The 20,224-nt window shown below is 37.4% G+C and overlaps 1 protein-coding gene across 1 annotated transcript; it reads left to right on the forward strand.

Annotated features, from left to right (window-relative positions):
* Window positions 1-12,154: 12,154 nt before the first annotated feature.
* On the forward strand, window positions 12,155-19,618 carry LOC109171796 (purple acid phosphatase 3-like). The gene is made up of 7 exons (XM_019320871.1): window positions 12,155-12,588; window positions 16,289-16,445; window positions 17,639-17,746; window positions 18,195-18,322; window positions 18,411-18,539; window positions 18,775-18,842; window positions 19,211-19,618. Exons 1-7 carry the CDS (start codon window positions 12,400-12,402, stop codon window positions 19,434-19,436), a joined length of 1,005 nt encoding a protein of 334 aa, XP_019176416.1. The 5' UTR covers window positions 12,155-12,399; the 3' UTR covers window positions 19,437-19,618.
* Window positions 19,619-20,224: the final 606 nt, after the last annotated feature.

The following is a 20,224-nucleotide window of genomic DNA, read 5'->3' on the forward strand; positions in this document are numbered from 1 at the left end:
AATTTTTACAAATGTTATCATTTAATTGTAAAATATGTTGTAAATTCATTCTAATAAATAACTTAAAGTTCAAACTTTATTTATATTTAGAGTTTTATAGCTGCAATTGAAACTTGTCATTTCATTTAATCAAGAGAATGATTTTTTTTTTTTTTTTTTTTTTGTTTTGAATGGCTACTAGCTCTATTACAATGTAGTATCTGCTCGATACCATTAGACCACATAGTCCTGGTAAGAGAATAAATTTAATTTTTAACTTGTTAAACAATTAAATGACCTAATAAGGAATTGGATTTATTACTCAAGAAACTAGTATTTTATATGTGTGATGCGCAAAAATAGATGCTCAATATTAATAATGTATATTAAAATTTTAGATTTATAATAATAATTTTTAGGTATACCCAGGGTTTCTATCCCCTCACTGAATTGTAGGCACATCTTTTGGGTGAAAGCCTGGGGAATTGTAGGCACATCTTTTGGGTGAAAGCCTGGGGATTTAAGGCTGTTCCATTCCCAAAGTCAAGAATCAAACCCTTGACCTTTGGTTAAGGATGAATGAATCCCTTCCACTCAAACACACCCTCCAGCTTAATAATAATAATAATAATAATAATAATAATAATAATAACTTTTATAAATTTAACATTTATATTTTAAGAAATAACTTATATAGTACTATAATATATAATGTCTATATATTATTACCATTAAAGAAGATAAGAAAATATACGGTGGATAGATGTATGTGCATAGTAAAAATAGTTGGAAAAGATAACCGAAGTTATAACGGTAAGGGTACTTTTGACCAAAATATTGTATAGTACAATATTTTAAATAATTGAGGGACTAAAAATTTGATTTTCATTTATCTAATCCTTTATTTATTGGATAACTTTTATTTTAAATCCGTCAATTATTATGTTTTTACAAAATTAGTGTAAGTTAGCCTTTTTTTTTAATGTGATAATGGTACAATGATAAAGATATTTGACATGCTGATGATTCTCATACCAGTATTGAGTTTGATATTTGTCAACATAATTTTGGTCGAGCTTATCACACGGTACTTTTTTTTTAGTGTTACTACTCTTCTGTATGGTATGCAGGCTATTATAAGAAGTCAAGTTTTTCCAATATACACCATTAAATAGTTGTTACGGGTTTCTCTTGTCATTAAAAAAAAAAAAACTTTAATAATAGTAATATAAGATGATAATCAAATTTAAAATACCAGTATTTACTAAATAAGATTAAAAAGTACCAAAAAAGTTATATTTCTTTTGTCACAACAAAAACAAAAGGGATATAATCATGAAAACGAAGATACGTGGAACCCAATATACAAATACACAAGACGATATGATAACCAACTAGATAACTTTAATAATAATAATATATAATACACAAGACGATATGATAACCAAATTTAAAATACCAGTTAATTTTTAAAATAAGATTAAAAAGTACCAAAAAAAAGCTATATTTCTTTTGTCGCCAACAAAATGATAGAATTATGAAAATAAAGATACGTGGAACCCAACATACAGAAACAATTATTTATTTTTTGAATGTACTGACTCTATTACAATGTAGTATCTGTTCATAACTATTTTCTTAACTTACTAAAGTACAAAGAGTCAATACTATCCCCACCGAAGTTCAAACTCATAACCTCCAATATAAGAGTCCAACCTTGGTGTCATTAGACCACAAGATCTTGGCACAGATACAAATATTATATATGAAATTTACCCAACTTTACAATAATGATATTGATGGAATTAATTAACCCGGGAGTCCGACTTAACTAACCCGAATGAGAATATAAATAATAAATAAATGATACGAACGATATATCGAAGGCCGTGAGACCGTAAATTATATTAAATGCCGTGGAATTGGCTATTACAATGATTCTCCAGTACAAAGTGTGTCCGTCAAGTAGATCGTAGATAGCGTGTCCCTTGTTAGGACAAGGAGGGGGGCTTTTATACAAGCCAAGTCCCCAACCGCCTCCCCCTAAAACGGGGGGTTAGTTGGATCTGGAGTTGACCGCGCCCGGTCTCGCGACCGGGCCGCGCTGCGGGGGCCAGGCCGAGCTCATCATGGGCCCAGGCCGGGCCCATGTGGAGGTCGGCCCGGCCTCCTGGAGAGGCAGGCCCGGCCTCCTGGAGAGGCAGGCCAGGCCTCCTGGAGAGGTAGGCCCGGCCTCCAACGTGGCCCGTGCGGGGGCCACGTGGCGAGGCCCCGGGCGGGGCGGGTACGTGGCGCCGCCCCGGGACCCGTTCTTGCTTCGCGCCCTCGGGTCGATTCCCAATATATCCGTCATCAGTCCCCCACTCTCCGAGCTGCGAGTAATCGTCAGTGAAGGAGAGTAGATGCTCCGGCCGACCCCCCAAAATGTCGACCCCGAGATGTCCGCGTCCCAGCCGTATAGGTGACGTCAAAGTGCACTTCTTGTGATAATGACGAGAACTCCATCCGGAACATGACTCCTTCATCTGCTAGGACGCATACGGACCGCCGCATCTCTGCCATGTCACTCCGTCACGGCGCCGGCGCGGTGGCGTCGCCGTGACGCTGCCACGGGGGTGGCCTGCAGGCCGCGTCTTCGTGGCCCCCGGCCGACCTCCCGGGCTCAAGCCACGCCGGGGTCGGCCTCGGCGACGGTCGTCCCCCTTTGCCGGGGTCGCGCCATCCTCCGGCGCCGAGGTCGCACCGACCTCACCCGCCGAGGCCGTGCCGACCCCGGGGTCGGCCGACCTCGCGTGCCGACCTTCCACGCCGAGGTCGGGCCGACCTCGACCTCGGCCTATGGCCGAGGTCCTCCAAACCGCCCCTGTTTTTTTTTTTTTTTCGAGCCTAAGCACTCGGGCTCCTCCGTCGGGGTTGGTACGCGAGGTCCGGCCCCGTGCCCCCTTAGGGTGCGATAGCCGCTCCGTCCTGGCTCGTTCAATCCTAGGCACTCGGGCTCCTCCGTCGGGGTTGGTACGCGAGGTCCGGCCTCGTGCCCCCTTAGGGTACTTTAGCCGCTCGAGCTAAGTCCTTCCGGACTACGCCACCGGGCTCTTCCGTCGGGGTTGGTACGCGAGGTTGGACCTCGTGCCCCCTTAGGGTGCGCCTAACCGCTTGGGCCCAGTCCTGTCGGACCAAGCCCCCGGCTCCTCCGTCGGGGTTGGTACGCGAGGTTAGACCTCGTGCCCCCTTAGGGTGCGCGTTAGCCGCTCGGGCCAAGTCCTTTCGGACTGTGCCACTGGGCTCTTCCGTCGGGGTTGGTACGCGAGGTCGGCCCTCGTGCCCCCTTAGGGTGCGTCCTCCGTCGGGGTTGGTACGCGAGGTCGGACCTCGTGCCCCCTTAGGGTCCGCGGGGGGAAGTCGTGAGTGAGCACCCGTTCCCCCTTTGTTTCATGATTTTTATTTTATTTTATTTTATTATTATTATTTTTTTTTTGAGAACCAACGTCGTAACAAGGGTCCTACTCACAACGTGTTTCGTGACATGAAACTTTATTCCGCTTATTGTTGTTCACCAAGACATTATTGGGGGAGGGGAATGGTCCTCCTCCTAGAATAGCAATGCCAAGATCCTCCTCTTACGTGGCCGTCCTGGTGTGGACCTGGCGGTCCTTTTGACCAATTTGGCGGCACGCCTTCAAGTAGCAACTGCGGCTCACCTTTTGGTCCCCTCGGGCGACCCCGACCCCGGTCGGTGTCGGGAATTTGAGGCACAGGTGCTCCATGGAAATCACGCACCTGAGGTCCTCTAGGGCGGGTCGGCCGAGAATGATGTTGTGGGCGCAGTTGATTTTGATGACTACAAACTCGACCTCCCACCTCTTGGTGTGAGGTGGGGTGCCTATCTCCGCCTTCAAAGTGATCGACCCCTCTGTCTCGATTGAGTCCCCCGTGAACCCGGATAGGGGGGTTCGTACCTGCTCCAGCTGCCCTCTTGAGAGTCCCAGCAGGGTGAATGTGTCGTAGTACATGACGTTGACCGAGCTACCCGTGTCCACGAGCACCCGGTGCACCACCACGTTGTTGATGTCCAGCTTGACCACCAAGGCGTCCCGGTGGGGGAGGGGCCCGTCAGGTAGGTCGGCGTCGGTGAACGTGATGGGCTCCCTCTTTGATTTCTTCTCGTGGGGTGTTCGTGTGACCTCCCCCACGTACAAGCTTCTCGCCCACCTCTTTCGCTCGGCTGGCGAGTCCCCTCCCTCAGGCCCCCCGAAGATGACGTAGATAGTACGTTTCCTCGGGGGCTGGGAGTCCTCTGTCGTCTTCTCCTCCTCCTCGGAGCTGTTGTCGTGGTGGTCCCTCTTACGGGGAGCCGAGGTGGATGGCTCCTGGCCACCCCCCTTCCTCCATACATTACCTTGCTTCTGGCCCTGCGCCTGGCCTTGCGCCTGGCCGGGCCTCTTAATGAATTGGCCGAGGTAACCCATTTGGATGAGCTCCTCGATTTGTCTCTTTAAGAGGATGCATTCGTCTGTATCGTGCCCCTTCTGCCGGTGGAACCTGCAGTACTTGTTGGGGTCCCCCCTCGCCGATATCTTCATGCACTCCTCCTTCGGGAATACCACGATTCCCTGGTCCTCCGCGTGCGCCAAGATGGTACCCACAGGTTGTGTCAGCGGGGTGAGATAGCGTGTGGGGTTCTGCCTGGGCCCCTCAGCGTACTCACGTCGGTGTGGGCGCGGCGCCTTGCGCTCCTCCTGGGGTGCCTTGTCTTTTCGACCTCTTCCTTCCTCCTGTTCCTTCTTCCTCTTCTCGGCAGCCTCGGCGTCAGCGTACCTTGCTGCCTTGTCCATCAGGTCGGTATAGGTCCTGGGGGGGTACCTAATGAGGTCCTGGTGAAAAGCGCCTGACCTCAAGTTGTTTCGGAAAATCACCATGGCCGACTTCCCATCAAAGTCGGCGACCCCCATGGCCTCTTTCTTCCACTTGCTGAGGTACTCGGCCAGTGACTCCGAGCTCCCATGCTTCAAATCACACAGGTCGGCAATTTGCTTCTTCCGTGGTATGCTGGTGGCGAAATGGGATAGGAACTGCCGGGTGAGGTCCGCAAAGGTGGAGATGGACCCCGCTGGGAAGGATCCGAACCAATCATGCGCTTGCCCGTCCAGGGTGGCGAAGAACCCCCTACATAGGATGGCGTCTGTTGCCTCGGTGATCATCATGGCGGCCCTGTACCTGGTCATGTATGCCCGCGGGTCCGTGGTCCCCGAGTATGCTTTAATGGTGGAAAAGCGAAAATCTCGAGGTAAGGGCTCCTCAATGACGGCGTTTGCGAACGGGGAGGACAACATATCCTGGGGCTCTGGAGATCCGTCCCTCTCATCGATCTTCTTCTGGAGCTCGTCCATCCTCCTCCGCAGCTGCTCGACCTCTACCCGATGGGAGCTCGGAGCTCTATCATTCGTTTCACCCGATCGCTCGACCCGGGAGGCCTGCTCACGTCGCGGGTTGGGTCGGGGAACCCGCCCTGCGGACCCACGCGAAGCTGCCTCGTGTCGCGGCTGGGCGCGTGGCCCATGGCTCAGCGACCTCCGAGTGGCCGATTCTTGTCGCAGTGGCCGGCGGGGGCATGATTCCTCCGCCGGTGGCCCGTTTGCTGGCCTCGGACCCAGCCTGTCCCGGGCTGGCACGTGATCGCCCAACCTCTCCAGGGCGGGCCTGGTTTGGGTTGGTGCCCTTCCATCGCCGTCGCGCTGGCGGCCTCGGCGGGAGTCCCCTCCTCCCCGCCTCTCCGATGGTCGAGGCGTGTTGACCTCCCCGTGGGTGATAGGTGCCTGGGGTGGCCGGGTGCTTGGACCGCTGCGCCCCCGGGTGAGAGGAGGTGGAGGTGACGCCGGCGCCCCTCGGGTGGCGCCTAGGTCGGCTTGTTCCTTTGCCCGAAGGCCCGCCGCGACGCGCGCCAACGCCGTGGAGGCTTGTTCAAAGACCGCCACCCCCTCCTGGATGAGTGCGCGAGCCGGAGCGGGGGCGACAGGGGGTGGTGACGGTGCCCCACTGCCACGGTGGTTGGTGAGCTGGGTCCTCAGATCCTCCCCCGACCTGGTGGAGGCGGCCGGTTGGATGCTGGGGGCGGGGGCCCTGTTGGGACCGTTCCCGTTCGCGACGAGTTGGGTGCGGCGAGAACTGTTGGCTGGCTTCGGACCCAGCCTGTCCCGGGCCGACACGTGATCGCCCAACCTCTCCAGGGCGGGCCTGGTTTGGGTTGGTGCCCTTCCATCGTCGTCGCGCTGGCGGCCTCGGCGGGAGTCCCCGCCTCTCCGATGGTCGAGGCGAGTTGACCTCCCCCTGGGTGATAGGTACCTGGGGTGGCCGGGTGCTTGGACCGCTGCGCCCCCGGGTGGGAGGAGGTGGAGGTGACGCCGGCGCCCCTCGGGTGGCGCCTAGGTCGGCTTGTTCCTCTGCCCGAAGGCCCGCCGCGACGCGCGCCAGCGCCGTGGAGGCTTGTTCGAAGACCGCCACCCCCTCTTGGATGAGCGCGCGAGCCGGAGCGGGGGCGACTGGGGGTGGTGGCGATGCACCACTGCTACGGTGGTTGGTGAGCTGGGCCCTCAGATCCTCCCCCGACCTGGCGGAGGCGGCTGGTTGGATGCTGGGGGCGGGGGCCCCGTTGGGGCCGTTCCCGTTCGTGACGAGCTGGGTGCCGCGGGAACCATTGGTATGACGAGAGCCGGATCTCGATCGTGCCATCGCTGTCGATGAACAATAGTGGGGAGAGCGCTCAAGCTTGTACAGCAGCTCTCAACAAGAGCACCAATGATGGAATTAATTAACCCGGGGGTCCGACTTAACTAACCCGAATGAGAATATAAATAATAAATAAATGATACGAACGATATATCGAAGGCCGTGAGACCGTAAATTGTATTAAATGCCGTGGAATTGGCTATTACAATGATTCTCCAGTACAAAGTGTGTCCGTCAAGTAGATCGTAGATAGCGTGTCCCTTGTTAGGACAAGGAGGGGGGCTTTTATACAAGCCAAGCCCCCAACCGCCTCCCCCTAAAACGGGGGGTTAGTTGGATCTGGAGTTGACCGCGCCCGGTCTCGCGACCGGGCCGCGCTGCGGGGGCCAGGCCGAGCTCATCATGGGCCCAGGCCGGGCCCATGTGGAGGTCGGCCCGGCCTCCTGGAGAGGCAGGCCCGGCCTCCTGGAGAGGCAGGCCCGGCCTCCTGGAGAGGCAGGCCAGGCCTCCTGGAGAGGCCGGCCCGGCCTCCTGGAGAGGCAGGCCCGGCCTCCAACGTGGCCCGTGCGGGTGCCACGTGGCGAGGCCCCGGGCGGGGCGGGTACGTGGCGCCGCCCCGGGACCCGTTCTTGCTTCGCGCCATCGGGTCGATTCCCAATATATCCGTCAGATATACTACTAAAAAATCCAAAAACTTTACCCAACTTTACAATCATGATATTGCCATATAATAAACAAAAACGTTTTAATACAACTATTATATATGAAATTCTCGATCTCCTGATGCAACGTATAGCAGGTGTTTGGATAATGGCTTATTAGTAAAACATTAGCTTGTTCGATCAAGTCAAACAATTAAAATGAGTGTTTGGTAAAAAACTTTTTGATTTGGTTTATTAATGCTAATAAGTTGGAAATGGAAAAATTACTTTAACTAAATTATTTATATCAGTTTATTGCATTTTCATTTTAAAAGTACGCCTAACACCGCGTGCAGACGTGCGATCAAATTCAAACAGACCTTCCCATGCGTCATGCACAATCACGTGTCCAGAAATGCATTAGGGTGAAATGCACCACACCCTGGTGCATTTCTGTACACATGGTGATGCATTCATGTATACCTAGTGGTGCATGGCTGCATGCCCGCACGAAAACCAAATCCTATATATATAAAATTGTTTTAACCATTATGTTGAAATATTATTATTAAGCATATGTTTATTATGTTTTAATTTGAATTTATATTTTTAATATTAAATTATATTATCAATTAAAAAGTATTTCTTTATAATTATAATGTTATTATTAATAATAATAATAATAAATAAAAGTTAAAATACTTAATAACAATAACAACGACGACGACGAACCCAACAACAACAATAATAATAATATGTAAAAGTAGTTTGAGAGTTAAATAAATTACACAATATAGCTATGTCTTAATATATTATTTTTCACGTAATCTGTCAAGAGTAAACAACAAATTACCAAACACCTTTAATTTGTATAATAAACTAATATTATCAGTTGGTTAAAATAACTTACACAATCAACTAATTGTCAAATATCCAATAATAATGGCCGGGTGTCATGAATTGGTTAACCCCATCAATTTGTGATTAAAAAATAAATTATCGATCTAATTGAATAATGGCATGTGAAAAATGAAGATTAGAAATAAATATTTTAAAGAGCTGGGTAGCATTAATCATAATGAAATGAAATAATGCTAAACTAACAAACCTGTTAAATTTCATATAAAAAGAGGAATCCATATACATTGTGCCCGTATTATAATATAATGTCCATCAATCCGGAAGTTTACCAACTCAAAATTTTGCCTCAATGACCATTTTACATACCAAAAATACTTAATTTTCCAACAAACTTTTATTAGTATAATGATGTATTTGCATTAAATGTTTATATATATAAAACATTTAATATAATTATATGTTAATACTTGCCAAGCACTTTGTGCTCAGATGACATGTAGTAACCTCTCCTATGTGGGAGGTCATGAGATCGAGCATCAGTGGAGGTGTTGTTGACTCTTTGTGCTTCATTAGGTTGAGAAAGTATGTTTGAACAGATACTACAATGTAATAGAGTCAGTAGCATTCAAAAAAAAAATGTTAATACTTAATAGAAAATAAATTCCAAGAAAATAAGAAAATAGTAGAAAATAAATTCCAAGAAAATAGTAATAGAGTCAGTAGCATTCAAAAACTGGGAATAAGAATTCCATTGTTTGGTTGAGTTTGGAATGGTAAGGAATAATGAGTATAATGACAAATGTAACCCTACACAACAATAATAATATCTATCTACAAATCTAATAAGAGCGAATAATGTTAGGCCCTTAACTGGAACAAAAAAAATGTCGGTACTAATTGTTTCTTAAAATGAATGGTTCATATTATTTTGATTTTAGTATCTTTTAATGATTTTCCTTATTTACCCTCTATTATATTATTTTCTTCCCTTAAATAACCCTAAATTCCGTTAGTTTAAACTTTAGTAACGGAATATTCCGTTAAATATTTATTATTCTTAACATACTCTTAATTTATATAAGGTCTTAGGTTCGAACCTCATCCCAAGTATAGTTGGCATAATTGTTAAACATATGTTATGAATATGTTAAAATGTATTAAAAAATATATAATATAAAGTTGGCATAATTGTTAAACATATGTTATGAATATGTTAAAATGTATTAAAAAATATATAATATAAAATTTAACATAAACTTTGGTCAAATAATTAGCTCGACTAAATACATAGTATTCAAAGTTGAGCATCAAATATTATAAATCAGGAACTACTTTAAAATCATTTGATTTTCTTGAATTTTTTATTAAAAAAAAAAAAACAAATTTAGGTTAAGTTTTTTTTTTTTTTTTTGGTTTAATTAATCTTCTTCTGATTATTTAGAACAAAACTTAATATTTCAATTATGCTTTTGCATTATTGGAATGATTTAGGTCATTATGGTATTAATATTTTTTGTATATTTTTTTTATAATGGTACAATTGTACATTACTTTACTAATATTATACTATTATTTTTTTTATCGGACAAAATTGTTCTTACATCATTGTTAGACCTGCGCGGCCTAACTACAAAGTTGTTAATCATAAATACAATTACACATTGACTCTAAAACGGTAGGATCATTTTCCAAATAATTGACAATGTTAACATCCTACTAGCTTCAATTGAACAAGTTTACACATCAAAATTTTATCAATGCATGAAAACTTCTAAAGAAATTTGTAAGTTAATTTATACTATATCATTATATTAATATCTATTGTAACCATATATTTTGAATTATTTATTATCATCCTCTATTGACAGAAATTGTAGCAATTGTTATGGACAAACTCTCAAAACAATTTGTCTCAACAAGGAATAGAAATTAAAAAAAAAATCATTGATTTCATTATTGTTGAAGAAAAGTATGTTCGAAACTTTATTACTCTTATTAATTAAATAAATTAGTAGCTACAACAAAAAATAATACATATGCATTTAATTAATTTAGAATTAGATGTCTATTATGCTTTATTTAAAAAAAATATTCATTATAAAAAAATTTAAAAGAAATATAATTTCATTAGTTATATTATCTTTATTTTCTACAATTCAAAGATTCCTTACCTTCAAATTTATTAATTTATTATATTTACTACATTGTTCATTGTCTTCTTTTTTACATTATCTTGTAATTAAATATCAAAGTTATAATACAAAACATGGTGTATATATATATATATATATATATATATATATATATATATATATATATATATATATATATATATATATATATATATATATATTTATTTATTTATTTATTTATTTATTTATTTATTTATTTACCAAGTATTTTATACAAATATAATAAATATTAATATTTTGTTCAATACTTTCACATGATAACCTACGACACACATCTCACAACACATGAAACATGTAATAAAAAAACTACCACTACTAAATATCAATAGGTGTTTATACGCTAAAGAGTTCATATTACAACTAAAATCTCAATCATGTACACAACAAGGCAAATCTAAAACTTCATACACCATAATCTCATTGCATGATAAATCTCTCTATGCTGCTACCAGTAACCTAATTGCACATGACACACTATCAATTAAAAAAAAAAAGACATGTACTGAAAATGAAAACAATAACAATGCTACCCAAAAAAAGAATTAAGAAGAATTAAAAAAATTTAAACCAAAAGTAGTATTTATTTAGACTATTGCTTTAAGACTAAGTATTTAGACTAGCGTTATTACAAAGTTGCAAACATTTATTTTAGTGACAATTAAGGGTGTGTTTGTTTGGTGGGTTTTGCCTATAGGAATGAATATGAAAGTGATTGTTGTTGTTTGGTTGATAGGTTTTTAGAACACTACAATGGGTTTCGAATACCCCATCAATTGAAAAACCCATACCCAAATACAATAAGGGTTTCATTCCCTTATTCATTCTCAAGTACTACTATTAGTAACCATTCTCATTCCACCCTACTACCAAACATGTTAAATATTTTCACCAAAACTCATTATCATTACCAAGTATTTGATACCCATTCCAATTCCGATTCCTATGTGCGAACCAAACATATCCTAATTATAATCAATCTCTCATATATTATCTTGCATTTATATACTTTAAATTACCGATTTAAATAAACAAATTCAACATTTATTTACTTATGCATGAACATCTCATATATAATATTGCATTGATATACTTTGGAATACTTATTTAAAAATAATTATTGGGCATTATCTCATTCGCGCAAAGCGCGTAAAAAAACTAGTAATAATAATAAGAGTAATTAATAAAGAATGGTGAGGGTAAAACTGTCATATTAGTTTTCCATGGAAAACAAAATACCTAGGATGAGCTAGGAATTTGTTTTCCTCAATCTTAAGGAAAACTTTTTCCAATGGAAAATGTTTTCCATCCAACCAAACAACATAAAACATGCATCATTTTCCTTCATTTTTAGGAAATCCATCCAACCAAACACCCCCTAAAATAATTATTATCTGTTAATATAAAACATTAATAAAAATAAAAATATCAATATGTTTAAGAAGGAAATTTAATTTTGATTCATTTTACAAGGTGGACCATAATTATATTATAGGTTAATACTTAATATGCCAATGACCTTAGCTTGTGATCAAGTAGCATGAAGTAACTTTTTCAAATGGGATGTTATGAGTTTGAACTTTAGTGAGGTAATATTAACTTTTTTTTTATGATTCAATAGATTGAGAAAGTATATAAGTTTAGTTAGATTTGAACTCAATTATCATTATAAAGTATTATTATTTTTTAGTAGTCTTTTAGAATTATGTTTCTTGTGTTTATAAATAAAGACGACGCCGAATTTTAATGGAACCGCGCTGCTCTAAAGCATCATAAAACTCCAAAAGGCGAAACTTCTGTTCTGACCTCACGTATATTTTCTTCTTTCTTCTTCCTTCATTCCTCATCTCTCATATCCAGTACGTTTTTTGCCGAAATAAAACTAATTTCTGTTTTGAAAATAGAACAGAAAAAACTAATTTCTTTTTGCCTGCACGCTATATATATACACACCATATTCATACTGAGTTTGGTGAGACTACTTTCATATAGAAAAAAAAAATAAAATGGGTGTAGTGTCCATTGATGTGCTAGTAAGGATCAGTTTAGGATTATGGTTGGCTGCGGTGGTTGCCGTGGCGGAGCTTCCGCGGCTCGAACATCCTCCGGCGAAGGCCGGCGGCTCGCTGAGCGTGTTGGTGGTCGGAGACTGGGGAAGGAAAGGAACTTACAACCAGTCTCAACTTGCTGTTCAGGTACACAAACGTTCTTGATGATCAAAACTGTTGCTTTTCTTTTCTTTATAGCTCTTGGGAAAAAAATTTCTGTCACTCAAAAATCAATTAAGTTACGCATGCATATTAAAGAAAAAGTTAATTTTATTTTTGGTCTTACGTTTATAGGTCGCAGTTTGCTTTTAACCCTTCTTGAACATCTTCTTTGGTCCTAATATTATTGTGACATGGCATTTTTGGTTCTCCATCAACAAAATAGTTTAAATTTTTTAAATACAATGACATTTCGCTATTCAATTATAGATTTATTCAACAACATAAACATGGGTCACCTCACTTTGTATTAAAAAAAATCAAAATATATATTTAACAATATTTCGACAATTTTGTTGATGTAGGCAATCTAAATTAGTTTGATTTTTGTTGTTTGGGATCACAAGGTGAATTCCACCTATAACGCTTTGAATTGTGACTATATATATATATATATATATATATATATATATATATATATATATATATATATATATATATAATAAATAAACATAATAAGCCTTAATTAAAGTTATATCCATGATTTATGTCCCTATTTTTGTATGCAAATAAATGTGTACATTTTACTTTAAATGTTGTACATTTCAATGTTATTAGACAAAATTACCCTTACACCGTTATAACACCGTTAGTTTTTAATTCTAACATTGATAACACATCATTATTACCATACACCTATCTCTATCATATCTTTTCTTATTTTTAATTATTAGTTTATTAAAATTATTATTATATATTAATTTAATGCTTAATTATATTTTAATTAAATTTCTATGAATGATAAATTATATATGTGTGTGTACAAAATACATATATTAGTTGTATATATATAATTCAAATTATAATTTTTAATTATTTATATTTATTAATGTTTTAATATTGGGCATAAATTTTCGCGCATCGCGTGTACAAAACGCTAGTGTATATATATATATATATATATATATATATATATATATATATATATATATATATATGAAAGAGTGATAGAATTACATACTTGATCAAATTAATTACACAAAATTTTCTATCACCACAAAGTATAAAAAATGAAATATGTGCATTATTACTCTTATTTACTAGATCGTGCAAGTCGAATACCGACATCCATAATTTGTATGTGTTGATTGCATAACGCACTATATTATTATTATAAGTTCCTCGATAGACAATTTCTCAACATTTTAAATATATTATCAAACACATTTATTGAACACTTGATTTTAATTAGCTCATTAATAATGCAATCATTCCTTCCAAAAAATATGTTATCAAACTTTCAATAAACGGAAACATTGAATTAAGCTAATTTGCCGTGCACGGTTTGGTTGCGTTTACTCATTAATTGCCAAGGACATTGTGTTCCAATAACACCAAATTACTCATTTATGTGGGAGGTTGTAAGTTCGAGTTTTAGTAAATGTAATATTGACTCTCTTTGTGCTTCATTTAGTTGAAAAAGTAGTTATGAACAGATAACTTATATATATACTAAGAAGACTGTATGTAACTAACTGGCCTGTATGGTAAAATAGTTAGTCTATAGGCCAATTGTGACTTATTTGACCACTATTATTTGTTTGACTTGGTTTACAAATTAATATAAGTGTTTGGTTAATTAGCTTTTTTATTGTATTCCAAAATGTTAAAATTCAAAAAGCTATTTAAAGCAACTTTTTAAATTAATTTTTTTTTAAAAAAAATTATACCAAACAGCTATCAACTACCAGTTATTAGCTAACAGTCATTTACCAAACAGGGCCTTCATATTAAAATTAAAAAATAATTATCCTATACATTATTGCCCACAAATGTGGATGAAACCTTATCCTCTAAAGCCATGGAGCCATGGAGGTTGACAATTTGACAGGAAAGCTAGCGTAACGTATCATCCATATTTAATAATTATAAAATTTTATATTTCAAGCGTATTTGTTTTTCTATTTGATTTCTTCTTTAATTTCTTTGGAGATGTATGTTTTTCCTCCCTTATTTACCTGATATTTTTTTCAATTATATTTTTTTAAAAATGAAGAGTTAATTCCCTTTTTTTTTTTCTAGATTTATAGTTGTCATTTCACTTTTAGTTTTTTTTTTCCCCAAATGATCATTCTTTGGTCATAGTATTATTGTGGTGGCATGATTATTTTTGGTCATTCGTCAACAAAATCGTTTAAATTTCGTAAAATACAAGGGCATTTAGGTCTTCAATTATGAATTTTTTTCAAAAATAAAAATAAAAGTATAACGGGTTAACCCACTTTGCATAAAAATGATCGAAATGGTCTTGTATTTACCGATATTTTAATAATTTTGTTGACGGAAGACCAAAACTAGCCATGCCACAATAATACTAGGACCCAAAATGGATGTTCAGAAAAAGAACTAAAAGTATATTGTCACCTATAAATCTAGGACAAAAAATGAAATTCACTCAAAAATGAACCATTATTTTAATTTTTTTTCTTTGCTTAAATTAATAAAATCAAAATATAAAACGAAATTATTTTTAAAACAAAAATAAACTTATTATTTTCCAATAAAATCATCACCATTGATGGCGAAAGGAATATTCCATGCGGGATACCAAAAAATATGGTGATACTTTCACTAAGCGTCACCGTCTAGCTTAGTTGTTTGCCATGAGTGATGTGTCATTTCTATTCAAGCATGTGGCCATGACGGTTTTGAGAAGTATAACGTTGTTTACTTGAAGTTTTAATGAAGTTTTAATGCGTTAGTTAGTACATCAATTTTTTTTTTTCGAGTGAGAAGGAAACACACAGTTACTACTTGAAATTATGTGTTGGTTAAATTTCATTTTAAAATTTTAGTCGTCAAAGAATTATGTAAAGATAAATCAATCTAGATTGTCCATATCTGACTGATTTAAACTAGAAAAGACCAATAGATCGAGAAAGCATCACATCAAATAATATATATTTTGAATATTTAAAAAATTATTGGTTATTCATAGATTGATGGTTTGGTTGATTCTATTATATAAATTACTAAATTAAATAATTTTTTTAAAAGAATTGATTGATATTAGAAAATCATTAAAAATTATTTTAAAAATCATAAAGTGATTTTGAAATGACAATGTAACACTATTGAAAGAAAACAAAAAAAGTTGAAACTTTGAATATTAAAAGAAATTAATAAGTGTGGATAAAAAGTTGATTGAATCGATTGCAAAATTGCCACCATGTCCAATAATTCTTGTTTGCCATTAAGTCATTAACTCATTAGTCATTAGTCATTATCTCCTTTGAATTGGTCCCAAACGGTGCATAATGCCTGGCTAGGGTTATAATTGTCTTTTGCTATGTTTTTTTTTTCTTTTTTTCTTTTTGTGTGTCATTATTCATAAAATAAAATGAAATAAAATTAAGATAGGTAATATATTTAAGTTATCCACATTATAACTTGAGCAAAGTAATTAAATGTAAAATTATGTTTAACTAGTTAACGCATCAAGAAAGCCCAAAGAATATAAATGACGTGGCGAAGTGAATTTCTCTAATTATTTTTAATCTTAAAGAATCTGTAACGATACGTCTATACACACATATATTTCATAGTTCTCATTGTTTTAGTAAATAAAAAAAAAATCCCAATCGAATAATTTATTATAAATTTTTTTAAATGTGAAATTAATTTGCAGATGGGGAAAATTGGAGAAGAAAAGGATATAGATTTTGCGATATCAACTGGGGACAACTTTTACGATAATGGATTGAGTGGCATAGACGACACCGTATTTGAGGAATCATTCACCAACATATATACTGCTCCAAGTCTTCAAAAGCAATGGTATAGTGGTAAGTGCATCCATTGTCTTTTTTATTCCTTGGCTTAAGTTTCTTTTGGTAAAATTTATTTTAGAGTTTAAAATTTTGTTTTTAGGATAAAAATAAATTGTAAATTTTGTTTGATAAAATATGGTGAATTAAAATAATAATTTATTTCGAAACACACGTGGTGTTTCAAAATAAATTATTAAGTTTTTTTTTTTATCTTTATTAATTTAAAAAAAGTACCCCCCATCTACTCTTCATCTACTCTTCATTAGTTTGTCCTTTTTATGTATTTTTATATTGTTTTTTTTTTTTTTTAGAATATGTCTTTTTTACACTTACTAGCTAATTTACAATTAATTTTATCAAATACTTTCACTTCAATTAGTTAGCTTATTAGCTACTAATTTTTCAGTTTTCATCTTTTTAATTAACTTTTCAACTAGGCGTGCCAAATAGAGTCTGAATGCAACCCTATTTCATTAAATCAAAAATATAAAATTAATTAATTTTTTTAAAAGAGAAGTTTATAATTTTTTTTTTGTAGTTAAAATAATAGAAAAAGTCTATGATAACGATTTACACACGTACTTCTTACATTGTGTGCAACAAAAAATAAAAAATAAAATTGGAGAAAGTTTTAAAATTTCACCAGATATTATGGGGACATCAAAATCTTTTCTATTCACTTATGAGTTGCACAATGCAAGAGGCACTAATATGGATTGACATCATAAATTTTGGAGAAAAATGTTAAATAGGTCATCAAACTATTAGGAAAAAGTAATTAGTCTACTGAACTTCGATTTGATGCAATTTAACCATTTTCCCTATAATTTTTCTTTAAAAAACAAAGAAAAAGAAAAAAAGAAAAAAGAGGACATGGTGTTATTGTAACTCACATCATTATGACATGGTGTTGTAACTCAAACATTATGATATACAATGAGAGATGTTATATTTTATGATTTTCTCTAAAGTACTATGACAATTAATATATATGCAGATATAATCATGTTGGATATATTAATTGTATGGGTTATTGTACTCTTTCCAATATTATTTACTAAAATTGTACATTTCTTATATGATTGTATTGTATATTATTGAAGCTCATATAAAACTTCCTTTATGTATAAAAGTTGTAAATTATGAGTTGTATTGCTCTTGAATGTCTACATTGGTGCATGCATGTTATGGGGGACAATATAATGCAGTTTTGGGAAACCATGATTATAGAGGTGATGTGTTGGCACAGTTAAGTCCCAATCTCAGAGAAAAAGATAGCAGATGGCTATGCCTCAGATCTTTCATTCTCAATACAGGTAATTAATATTAAGCTCCTCATTATCAATTATTTAATTTCGTTTATAGTCAATGTCCTTTTAGCTATATTTTACTTAACCAAACATGTGACATGTTTTTTCTCTGACCTAGACCTCGTAAAATATCAGAACGATAATTGAATCAAAGTCAATTAGATATCTAACCACATGTATTATGATGCATGAGGTGTGCATGGATGAGATGCCGTAGATCTCTTTCAACTTAATCAGATGCCTTAGGTTTAACCTAGGATCGGAGTTAGTATACTTTAAAACTTGGATGTGTTTTGTCACCCTTTGAGGTCCTACCCAGCAATCAGGAATGAACGAAAAGTAGAAAATAGACTTAAGAGGTCCTAGTGTACCATAACTGAGAAAACATGTGGTCTGACCCAAGAAAAAAAATTGCTTAATTAATTCTAATTAACAAATACTTTGATTGGAGCAGAGGTGGCAGAATTTTTCTTTGTGGATACAACTCCATTCCAAGATAAATATTTCGATGATCCTGGAAAACACAAATATGATTGGAGAGAAGTGTTGCCCAGAAAACAGTATCTTTCAAATCTTCTCAAGGTAATTAATTTAACATTAATTATCCATAATAAAATAAAATAATATATATTATTTGATTCTCCACGTGTTTTATTATTTTTAATTTTAGGACTTAGACTCAGCACTGAAGGAATCAATTGCCACGTGGAAGATTGTGGTTGGTCACCACCCCATTAAAAGTGCTGGACACCATGGTGACACAGAGGAGCTTATTGCACAACTTCTCCCAGTCTTGCAGGCAATTAATTTCTTTAATTTCATTAATAAATTTTATTTTATTTTTTCTAAACGTTAACATAAATTTTACTCCTATTTATTAAATCGGATTTTAAAAAATAAAAAAGAAGTTGGCATGATAAAATTACAAAAATACCCCTAATCATATATTGCTAAGAGTCGAGATTCTATATATACACGTTTCCTGAAAGTTTTTTTTTTTTTTTTTTTTTTTTTTTCCTACTTTCTCTTGTCAGGCAAACCATGTTGATTTATACATAAATGGACATGACCATTGCTTAGAGCACATTAGTAGCTTGGACAGGTAAGCTATCTATTACTTGAAGCTAAGTAAACTAATCTTTAATTTAATGACTTTGCACTCTTTCTTCTTCCCTTAATAGAATAAATGATAATTTGGTGGTAATCCTAACTAAACTGGTCAGATTATTAACTTGCTAACCACAATGTTACAAGTTCAACTTTCAACGGAGGCGATCTATTGATATCTTGGTTTGAACTGGTTAGCTATGGGCAACCTAAGTTGGCTTAGCTTACCTCTTTATGTTCCACTGCCGACTAGGGTTACAAAAAAAAAAAAATGTGTCCCATGTAATAGCTGCGAGTTTTTATCGTGACTCAAATAAATGATAATTTGGTGCATGCAAGAATAATTATAAAGAATTTGTGCAGTCCACTGCAATTTGTGACAAGTGGTGGTGGGTCCAAAGCATGGAGGGGTGACGACAGTAGTGACGACATGGATCCACAAGAAATGAAGTTCTATTATGATGGTCAAGGTTTCATGACATTGCAAATCAGTCCTGGAGAGATTGACTTCCAGATGTATGACATTTATGGCCATGTCATGCACAGATGGTCTGCCTCAAAAACCAATTATCTCTCTGCTATTATGTAAATATATATTATGTGTGTAGAGAGGGAGAGAGATTGGATGATTATTTATCCATCCATGAGAAAGTCCCAAATGATGGAAACTATTGATTTGATGATGATATAAATGTAAGCTTTTATTTAATCCATTTGTTATCGAAACTTTTCATTAATATATATATAAATTGGTACTTATTTGACCTTGTATATGTATACATGTAAGTATGACAATTAAATCCGATCAACCCCGAAAAGTTGTATTCACACACACACACACACACACACAATTATACAATTATTTAATTGTATAATTTAAATAAAATATTATTTTATAGTGTACTACAAAATTTAAAAATGTATATCAATTTTTTTGTTTTAAAAAAAAAATACAAGGCGGAAAATCTCTGTCCCCGAAAAATCCTCATGTGAACGGGGACAAGGGTAATTCCCCAATCCCCGTTTGGGAATGGGGTGGGGTTAGGGAACGGGGACAAGGGTAATTCCCCAATCCCCGTCTGGGAATGGGGTGGGGTTAGGGAACGGGGAACAAATTTAGGGGCGGGGACCTCATTCCTAGTCCCACCCTGTAGACATCCTTATCAGCCTATTAGGTGAGAGAACTAGGGTTTTGTGTCCATAAGAAACCTATCACATTTGGTGAAACTCTGACACTATCATTGCTATGACGCAATCATATGTCATCCTTGCCCATGATCTATTACTTAAAAACCAATTGAATCGCTCATACGAGTTGTTTATCTCTTTACCTTACATGATAAGATGATCACTAATTTGTTAATTTTATTTATGCAA

Source organism: Ipomoea nil, unplaced genomic scaffold (assembly GCF_001879475.1).
Source record: "Ipomoea nil cultivar Tokyo-kokei standard unplaced genomic scaffold, Asagao_1.1 scaffold0382, whole genome shotgun sequence".
Taxonomy (NCBI): Eukaryota; Viridiplantae; Streptophyta; class Magnoliopsida; order Solanales; family Convolvulaceae; genus Ipomoea; species Ipomoea nil.